The sequence below is a fragment of the Phragmites australis genome, chromosome 7 (assembly GCF_958298935.1).
Source record: "Phragmites australis chromosome 7, lpPhrAust1.1, whole genome shotgun sequence".
NCBI classification, from domain to species: Eukaryota; Viridiplantae; Streptophyta; class Magnoliopsida; order Poales; family Poaceae; genus Phragmites; species Phragmites australis.
In genome coordinates, this window is record NC_084927.1 from 11,363,330 (window position 1) to 11,373,278 (window position 9,949).

Below are 9,949 nucleotides of genomic sequence, written 5' to 3' on the forward strand. Positions count from 1 at the left end.
CACACAAACTAAATCATACAATTTTTTATCATAAGTGGAATAATTCAGACTTGGCCCACTTAATTTCTCACTGAAATAAGCAATAGGTTTACCTTTTTGAATTAACACACCTCCAATTCCAATCCCACCAGCATCACATTCCAGTTCAAAGGTCTTACCAAAATCAGGGAGTTGGAGCAAAGGAGCATGGGTAAGTTTCTCTTTCAATAACTTGAATGCTTTTTCTTGTGCTGGTCCCCATTTGAAAACCACTTCTTTGTTTGTCAATTCATTCAATGGGGGTAGCAATGGTGCTGAAATCCCACACAAAGCGCCAATAGAAACCCGCAAGACTATGAAACCTTCTTACTTAAGTAGCAGTCTCAGGGGTTGGCCAGCTCTTTATGGCTTCAACTTTTGCTTCATCCACTTCTATTCCCTGTGGAGGAACAACATAGCCAAGAGAAGAAACTCGATCCGTGCAAAAGTTACACTTTTCGAGGTTATCGAACAAATGTGCATGTCCCAAAGTATTAAAAATAGTACGTAAATGACCAAAGTGTTGTTCCTGTGTCTTGTTGTAAATCAAAATACCATCAAAGTATACCACCACAAATCTTCCGATGAAAGCACATAAAACTTCATTCATCAATCGCATGAAAGTACTAGGTGCATTAGTTAACCCAAAAGGCATTACTAACCACTCATACAAACCAAACTTAGTTTTAAATGCAGTCTTTCATTCATCTCCAAGTTTCATTCTAATCTGGTGGTATCCACTTCGCAAGTCAGTTTTAGTGAAAATTATAGAACCACTCAACTCATCAAGCATATCATCTAACTTAGGGATATGGTGACGATATCTTATAGTAATATTATTGATGGATCTACAATCAACACACATATGTCAACTACCGTCTTCCTTAGGAAAAAAAGGAACGGGAACAACACAAGGCTAAGACTTTCTCGAACATACCTGTGGTCCAAAAGGTCTTGGACTTGTCGCTGAATTTCCTTAGTCTCTTCCAGGTAGGTCCTATATGCAGCACAGTTTGGCAAAGTTGCTCTCGGAATCAAATCAATTTGATATTCAATCCCTCGAATAGGTGGTAATCCTGGGGGTACCTTAGCTGGAAATACATCCACAAACTCTTGCAAAAGATTAGCGACAGTAGGAGGTAAAGAGCTAGATATATTCTTGAGTGAAACTAAGGTCTCTTTGCATATCAAAGCATAGCATGGTAGCTCATTATCATAAATTTTAGCAAAGTCAGATTTAGTAGCAAGCATAACACACCCTTTTAGTATAATTCCATCGAGCTTAGAAGTTGTTGTTGCTTTTTCCTTTTTGGGTAGAAAAACTTTTTCTGCTACTTGCTGATTTTCAAATTCATTCTCAAACTCTTATCTCTTATTTTCAGCTATCTCTTGTTCACATTTTACAATTTCAGCAGGGATTAATGGTAGAAAAATTATTTTCTTTCCTTTATGCATAAGGGCGTACTTATTACTTCTACCATGATGTGTTGCATCAGTATCAAACTTCCATGATCGTTCTAACAAAGGTGAACTTGCTTGCATGGGTACTACATCGAAAGCAGCACAATCATGGTATGAACCAATAGAAAAATGCACCCGAACTATTTGCATTACCTTCACCTTACCATTATTGTTGAACCATTGAATATGATAAGGGTGAGGATGGTTTCTTATCGGCAAAGCAAGCTTCTTGATCATATCTGAACTTACCAAATTGTTGCAGCTTCCTCTATTAATAATGACTCAAACACTATCTGATCCAAGGGAAGGAAGAGAGGTGGAAAGTGTTGTTGTGTCAAATTGAGATTGTGTGGGTGTTCAGTGTCACAATCCATGTATTCTATAATCCTTGACTATGAGGAACATCTAAAACAAATTGTGGCACTGTAGCTATTCCGCTTGCTCCATTTGAGTGCTTAACACTCGCTGCACAATGAGGATCCGATAATCCTCCGTAGCAGTGGCATTGAACACTTCCTCCTGGTCGATATCCTTCTCATGTTCATTCTCATCACCTGCATGGTTAGCTCCAAGAGCATATTCATTCTCAACATCACTAGCACTTACATATCCACTTACATATCGACTACTAGGTGGTGGAGGTGAAGTCATACACTCTCAAGCGTCTTACCACGTTCTTGCAAGTGTTCTTATCAATCACCGCAATTGGTACAACCGGTGGCTGGTTTGTGATACCTTATCGGGTGTGAGTGAGGTAGTTGCAAGGGGAGAAACCGTTCTGATCGAGAGAAGCAGTAGCTTGGACAGGCAATATTTAGTAGTAAGGAATGGCAATAATTAAAATCAGATTAGCAAAGCTGAATAAAAAAGTCCACAGTACTCATCACAGTTGCTGGCCCAAACATGTTCCTAGAACTAGCTCAAGCAAACCGAAAACTATAATAGACACAAGCACAATGGATCAAAATTTGCAATGCAAACTGATTCTCTTTTTTTTAATTCTCTCTCTCTCTCTCTTTTTCCACTCTTTGATTTCTTTCTTTTTGGCACTCTTTGCTTCTTGCTTGCTTTTCTTTTCTTTTTTTCTTTCTTTTTGTGAATGTGACACAAACTCAAAAACTCTTCTACTGCCTTTTCTATGACCAGTGAGATATGTGGGTCACAAACTTTTTCTGGAGAGCAGGGGTATAAAGGAAAAATAGTCTCTCTCTCTCTCTCTCTCTCTCTCTCTCTCTCTGAATTTCGGCTACATCTGTTTGGGCTATCGAGTTATACTCAAACTTTGTCGGACAATGCTCGATATGAAAGGTGTATGGGGGTGTCCGAGAGTAGCCAGAAACAGATTTACTCCGACTAGGTTATTGAGGTGAAAACGAGTGGATAGTTGAATCCGACTAGGTGGTCGAACCTGAAAGGATGGTCGGATCCGAGAAGGTGGGCAATTTCGACTAGGTGGTCTCAGAGTGACTGGTTGGGACCCCGAGTGGATGGTCGAAGCGACTAGTGGTCGAACCCGAGTAGATGGTCGACTCGACTAGTGGTCGAACTCGAGTAGATGGTTGCAGCGACTAGTGGTCGAACATGACTTGATGGTCGACTCGACTGGTGGTCGAACTCAAGTAGATGGTTAAAGAGACTAGTGGTCGAACACGAGTTGATGGTCGACTCGACTAGAGACACAATCTTATCTATTGCAGACAATGGCAGGCCGAGATACTCGATGACTAAACAGCAAGACTCGACACTAGAAACTAGATCACGATGACTCGACCAGCAACAAAGATACCAACGATGGACTCAAACTCAACAATACGAATATTGAAAACAAAATTGCGAAGGCACAAAGAGGTTTGGACAGTGGAAAAACTAAGATCTAATTTTTTTTTGTGGGGCAATTTTCTGGACTCTAGGTAACGGAAAATGACAAAACAAAAGGAATAACTGAGATTACCTAACGAGCAACAAAGGCTCTAATACCACTTGATGCGCGATTGCCTGATCTTCCGAAAGGTAATATGATAATTCGATTGATGGAGCTTTGATGCTGATGATCCAAAGGTTCCAAACAGAACAGATCGAGAACCCTCGCAACCACTACACCACAACTCTATTGTTATCAACCATGCTAAGACGTGGCTGACCTTACCAAGAAGGCTTTTCCTGAAAAAGAATCAAGAACATAAGCAAGAACAGGTAGATGAAATCTGAATATTGCTAATTACCAATGAAGTACTCGAATTGGGGTTCAACAATCTGATAAATGGCGAAACTGTCTAAAACAAAATAATCTAAGCTAGTCTCAAGCCTAAACTATGATGGATACTATGTATATATAGGGAAATGTAAGGAGGTCGATCTAGGGTTGTGCAGCTATGGAAAGAAACGTGCACAACCTGGACTCTGATCCTGACACGATTACAAGACCGAACTAGGTCCAAAACAGTGGCGCAACACCTTATTTCTTTGACTCTTACTTAAACTATAAGGAATGTTTGGTCGAGCTCATATCCATTGAAAAGGTCTCGTTGTAAGCTTTTCCAGAATGACCAAGATTGCCTAAAATGGACTTCGTATGAGAGAGTTATGCTCATTATATTGACGTGCTGTCCGGGAGCTCGACCATGACCATGACCATGACCAAGACTAGAGCTCAGCCTCGAGTGCGAGTAGACTTGGCATTCAAGGGGTGATGTCTAGGTAAGGTTGTGGTGCTTCTCCCATGTTCCTAAGCAATAAAACATCACAAGGATTTAGGTGGTTTAATTATTGCGCATATCCTCTTGTAATTGGACCTTGTATGATTTGAGGAATATTAGTAGTATTGATCGTATCTGAAGGAGCCATGGGCTCATCAGAAGAGCTCACCTTGGCTCTGGGAAACAAGAAGCATGGTAGTCGCAGACGAGGCGTTGGGGTAATGGGTTGGAAATATGGATTCCTAGGCGACGTCGACAATTACAAGAGCCAAAAGATATCCCAAGCAGAGAGAGATGCAAAATGAGAGGTAGAACAAGCTAGGATGATGGAAATGCTTGAATAAGTCTCCTAATGTTGTGCGCTCCAGCCCCGGTGGTCGTCAGAGTAGTTGTGGGTCCACAGGAGTTATGGAAGCTGACTTCATCACTTATGTTGTGCACCTCATCACAGCATCAACATCGTGTGAACTACACATTGGTGCTAGAAGCATTACCATCAAGGTGACTTCCGGCGTGGCTCCCATGAACATTTGCATGGATGTCCGATACTGGAGGGCTACACCGTGGTCGAAGTAGACGAGGCAGTTGACCAGTACCACCACGTTGAGGTGGACTACCCAACAGAGGAGGGGGTAAACACTATAGGAGAGAACGAGCACACATTCATCGCGATGGAGAAGATCTACATAGTGTTTCCACTAGGGACAGCTCTCGAGAATCTCTACTCTCAAGTACACCCCGGGCCACCATCGCCTCAAAGATCTACCTCTCCTTAGCCATCTCCCAAAAGAACTCCACCTCCTCAGCCATCGCTTCGAAGAAGTCCATCGCTCAACAAGCCAACACCATCAAGAAGCCAGCCATCAGCTTGGAAAACAAGATCAGATTTTGCAACATCTAAGTAGACGACATCATCTATGAAGTCGGTGGCATCTAATAAGTTGGCAGAACCCAAGGATGTCTATTTATTCACTGCTGAGAAAACTAAAAAGATTGTGGACGCCAGTGCCACGTCTCATTTCCATCCTCCACCATCTCCATCGAAGCTTGTTGTGCCTGAAGATACCTTGAAATTTTTCATGAAAATGGCCAAAGCTAAATAGATGGGAGAGGCTTTAATAAGCCACCGACTAACTATGAATACATCAACAAAGAGCAAGTCTAGAGCAAATCAGGCCCAATCATTAAGGATGCTCTAAGCATTCCAGACTTTCTAGCTGATTCAAGAATAACAGCAGATGAACTAGCATGGCTTACTATTGGAGTGGATATATTAAAGTTGGATGTTACATAGCTGTTTGAGTTGAACAAACATTTGGTCAAACCAGATATAGAAACAAACCTTATAACTCAAATGCACCAATTACATTAGTGGTACTTGAAGCAGTCCAGACAGGGTTTCCAGGCGTTCCTCATAAGATAAAGAGATGAATATTTCCTCAACAGGGACAACTTCTTTGGGTTGGAATTCTTGCACTTATATGAACTGTACAAAGAAGATGCCCTCGATGTGGCTATAGTAAGAGCATTGACTCTGTAAGTGACTTATGCATATAATTCACGTTATGTGACCTTGAAATATCATAGCTAACTTCTCTCTTTCATAGAATGGAGATCTAGGCATATGAACAAGACTTAGATAAGAAAATAGGATTCATTGATCCTAGGCTTGTGAACTGGAAACTTGTAACGAAGAATCCAGACTTCACCGAGGACTACTTATTGAAGTGTCTGCTTCACCACCAATACAAGAAATTCATACTCTTACCCAGAAACTATGACTACGTGTTTGCACGCCACGACGTCCTCAATTTATGGGCAACTCGATTCTAGTACTAATTTGCTATGGTGACATATTCTGCAGTTTTCATTAGATCCTTTTTTGTCGTCGACCTAGACTTGAACAAGATTATTGTCCTGGACTCATAAAAGAGAGATAAGAAAACTTACCAACACCTCATCAACATGCTAAATAGGTTAACTTGATCATTTAATCTTCTCGACAATTGCATCTAAGTTTAATTTGTATTTATGCGTACATAAGATACCACAAAAGGAGTGTTATCCACATTCCATCAGGAGGCAGTATGAAGTAAAAACCGACTTTCTGGTACACAATCAATATTCATGTCTTGCATTTTCTACTAAATAAAAGGGTTTAATTCATTCCACTGACGAATCCTTTCCTCTTGAGTGTATGAGGTAGCCACCCAACAACAATCTCTGCGCGTTTTATGTTATTACTTTCATGCATGCATTCAGCCCAGACGGAGACGCTGTTAGGTTCAATGATCTTGAGGTATGAAATAACATATCGATACCTTCTTTTCAATTTCTACATGTGTTCAAGGACTAATTTTTCTATTCTTCAAACGTGGTGCTCCAAACTACACATAAGTGTGTTACAACCTGCATAAATACATGCCCTTTAAGAATAGATGGTCTAGTTTTTCTTGGAACATGTTATCAACCCAAAACGGCGAGTTTCATGAACCGATCGTACCGTCCACGCGTGAGAGACCTTCATATGACACCGTACCTTCTCATAGAGAGTATGATACAAGGAGGAAGCCTACCAAGGAGCTTGACAACGTATTATATTTTACCAATTGACACAATACTAATGAATAACATTAATTACTATTTATTTATGAATGACATGAATTAGTATGTATGATGCGAAGATGGTATCATTAGACGACTCTTCGACAGAATGACCTTCCAACAATGATGTGAAGGAGGAGCAAGAAGCAACAGCCAGTAAGCGTGCCTAAGAGGAGGATGAGAGGCTGGCCCGTCAAATGTGCACTGTGGAGGAGCAATAAGCAGTGTCCGATAAGCGTGCCCGGGAGGAGGAGGATGAGAGGCTGGCCCGTAAACCTGTGTACTGCAGAGGAGCAAGAAGCAGTGTCCCGTAAGTGTGCCCAGGAAGAGAAGGATGAGAGGGTAGCCTGTCAGTGTGCTATGGTGGAGACCAAAGGCACAAACCGTACAAGTGTTCAGGCGTCAGACTTCTATGTCTTTGACGCGCCGACTAGCTTAGAGCATAAGCGACACTGTGGTCTATTAGGCGCGGTCGGGTCCTCCGCCCCACTACCATTGTTCCCTGGCATCCCTAGAAGTGCACATGCCATCAATCGTTAGTGCAGAGATGCGGTCCTCATCGTGGGAGAGGTAGAGGGATACCGAACAGGCTCAACTCGACTGACTTTTCAGGGGGTGACTTGTGAGAAATATTTTGTATATATATGTGTTTGTCGATGCCTGACTTGTAATATGTGTTTATTACTATGTGTTAATGAATGTGCTTTTATTATTGATTTATAGTAAATATAGATACCATTGTATGCATGTATTGAGAGAGAGATCGAGGAGAGTGAGGGAATACATAGAGGACATAGAGAGGGAGGACCAAGCAGGGAGGAGGGGGAAAATACTGCCGACTGAAACCTTCAGCTGGCAGTGAGTCAAGCAAATCACTGCTGGCCAAAGGTTTCAGTCGACACTGATGCCTTAGGTATTATTGCTGGCTAAATCCTTCAACCGGCAATAATAAACCCCTTCACTACAAGTCCACTGAGCCGACAGTGATAGTCCTCGACTATCACTGCCTGTTGCTCACTACTGGCTCCAAATCCAGAAGTGAAGGGGGTTTTGGAGCCGGTAGTGATGGTGGTTTATGCAGCAGTGAATGTTGCAGATTGTCGGTGACAAATTATCCTGGTCCAATACATGGATATAGCTGTTTGAAATATAGTAGTTAGAAATATAACCATTACAAATATATATAGTTAGTTTCAAGATATTAATAAAAATATAGGAAATAAAATATAGAGAGTGAAATATGAATAGTCTATTGAAGTATGAAGAGATATGAAGGAGAATCAATTTAGAGTACACTCTGTACAGAGATATGGAGAGTGTAATATGAGTATCTCTTAGAGATGCTATGGGAAGTCGTTGTCGTCCATTTCCCCGTTGACTTCATGACTATAAATCAAGGATTACAGATAATCTAGTTTTGGATATACTAGTATTTATTTTCCTGTATCACTAGTTTTTGTAAATATTTTAAACAATCGACAAAAAAATATTTAAATATTAATACGATCCGAATTCAATACTAGTTGCATACAAAGATTATAGTAATTAAAAAAATCAAGCGAGGGGCATGATACAAAGAATCCATAGAAAAATTTATTTTCTCCATTATTTCTCATTCCATAACCACGAAATGATTGATTTGTACCACACAATTTATCACCCAAGCTTCGACAAATCATGATTCGCAAAAGATAAAAAAATACTTTGACAAATTATACATGACCATATTAAATCATTCTATATATGTACAAATCGTTCTGACAGAAAACACGTCCACAAAACCAAACACTGTATCCATAGTTTAACGCGGTGCGCTCGTATTAATTAATTAGCGCCAAACCACGTAGGAGTCCATGCAAACCGGCCACGCGAGCGCACACGCCGCCATATCACACGTACTCTTCTTGTTGACTCGCACAAACATACAATACACACGTACGTACGCTGATATAAGGCTGCAGGCCGGCCGCCCAGCAAGCACCGATGAGGACGAAGATGGCGGCTTCGGCAGCGGCAGGGATCATGATCAATCGATCAGGAGCTGGCGTCGCGGACCTCGAAGACGTTGCGCGTCTTGACGACTACGTCGTACATGTGGACGAGCTTGAGGCGGGCAAAGTCGCGGGGCACGGTGATGAGGTGCACGGTGGAGCGCTGATGGAACTGCAGCAGGCAGGGGTCATAGACGTACCTCTCCCACCCCAGCTCCCGCAGCCGCCGCTCCAGCACGTCGTACGACGTCACCACCTCGCCGCTCGGCACATGCACCAGCACCTTGTTCGGCCGCGACCCGCCGCCCGCGCCGCCGCGGCTCCCGCCGGGCGGGTCGCTGTCTGCCCGTCGCACGATCCCGTCCTCGAACACCCATACCCCAGACATCGCTTCTTTCTTGCTACAGGAGCTAAGCTAGATTGGTTGTGCGATGAGCTAGAGACGAGGCACAGTTTATATATAGGGGAGCGGGGAGGGGAGGGTGCTGACGTAAGCGAATGGAGGGCCCACAGTTTGGCCTCCAGTTTGATCGGCTAAGGTGGGGCCCGCCGGCTCACCGGTGCGGTCCTTGGAAAGGGTTGCTGTGGGCCCCTCGGGAATCACGGCGCTTCCAATGGTAGTATCCTTGGAAGCTTCCGACGAAAGGGTGACTGAGCCGTCCGGTGGAGGAACGACCGTTCGAATCGATACATTTGGGGCAGATCTAGGCCGTCTAACAGTGACGAGGAATTAATAATTAAGTAACTAAGAATTTATCATAAATACGATATATCCCGAAGATAGATCTCTACCGTAAATATTTCTTTATTCGATATGCTATATTTCATAATAGTCATACAGTAGATAAGACATGTGATGATATTCATGCAGTTTATGATGTTCTACAAGGAAATAATCGATGGTTTAAAAGGGGATCTTGTAGATTTTAGCAAGTAATACAATCTGAATATATTGGACTTAGAGACTCCAATACTACTACAGAGATGGGCTTATATCTCAATCCATTACTGTCGATTTCTTATCGGCCGGCAATGATGGAGCATCACGGCCGGTTCATTAACCGTGTAGGAAGAATTAGTCATCGTGGATTATAAACCTGCAATGATAATGGTCATCACTATCGACTGATGGATTGAGTCGGTAGTGATGCACTCACACCTTCTAACTGCCAGCTTAAT

At 42.3% G+C, this 9,949-nt stretch overlaps 1 protein-coding gene across 1 annotated transcript; it reads right to left on the minus strand.

Moving 5' to 3' along the window:
• Window positions 1-8,363: 8,363 nt before the first annotated feature.
• Window positions 8,364-9,194, minus strand: LOC133923440 (flowering-promoting factor 1-like protein 4). Its single transcript, XM_062368740.1, has one exon. The coding sequence runs from the start codon at window positions 9,156-9,158 to the stop codon at window positions 8,814-8,816; it is 345 nt and encodes a 114-aa protein (XP_062224724.1). The 5' UTR covers window positions 9,159-9,194; the 3' UTR covers window positions 8,364-8,813.
• Window positions 9,195-9,949: the final 755 nt, after the last annotated feature.

What these genes read in the sequence shown, in the direction of transcription:
- LOC133923440 (XM_062368740.1), bottom strand. Translation starts at nt 9,158, where the DNA reads ATGTCTGGGGTATGGGTGTTCGAGGACGGGATCGTGCGACGGGCAGAC.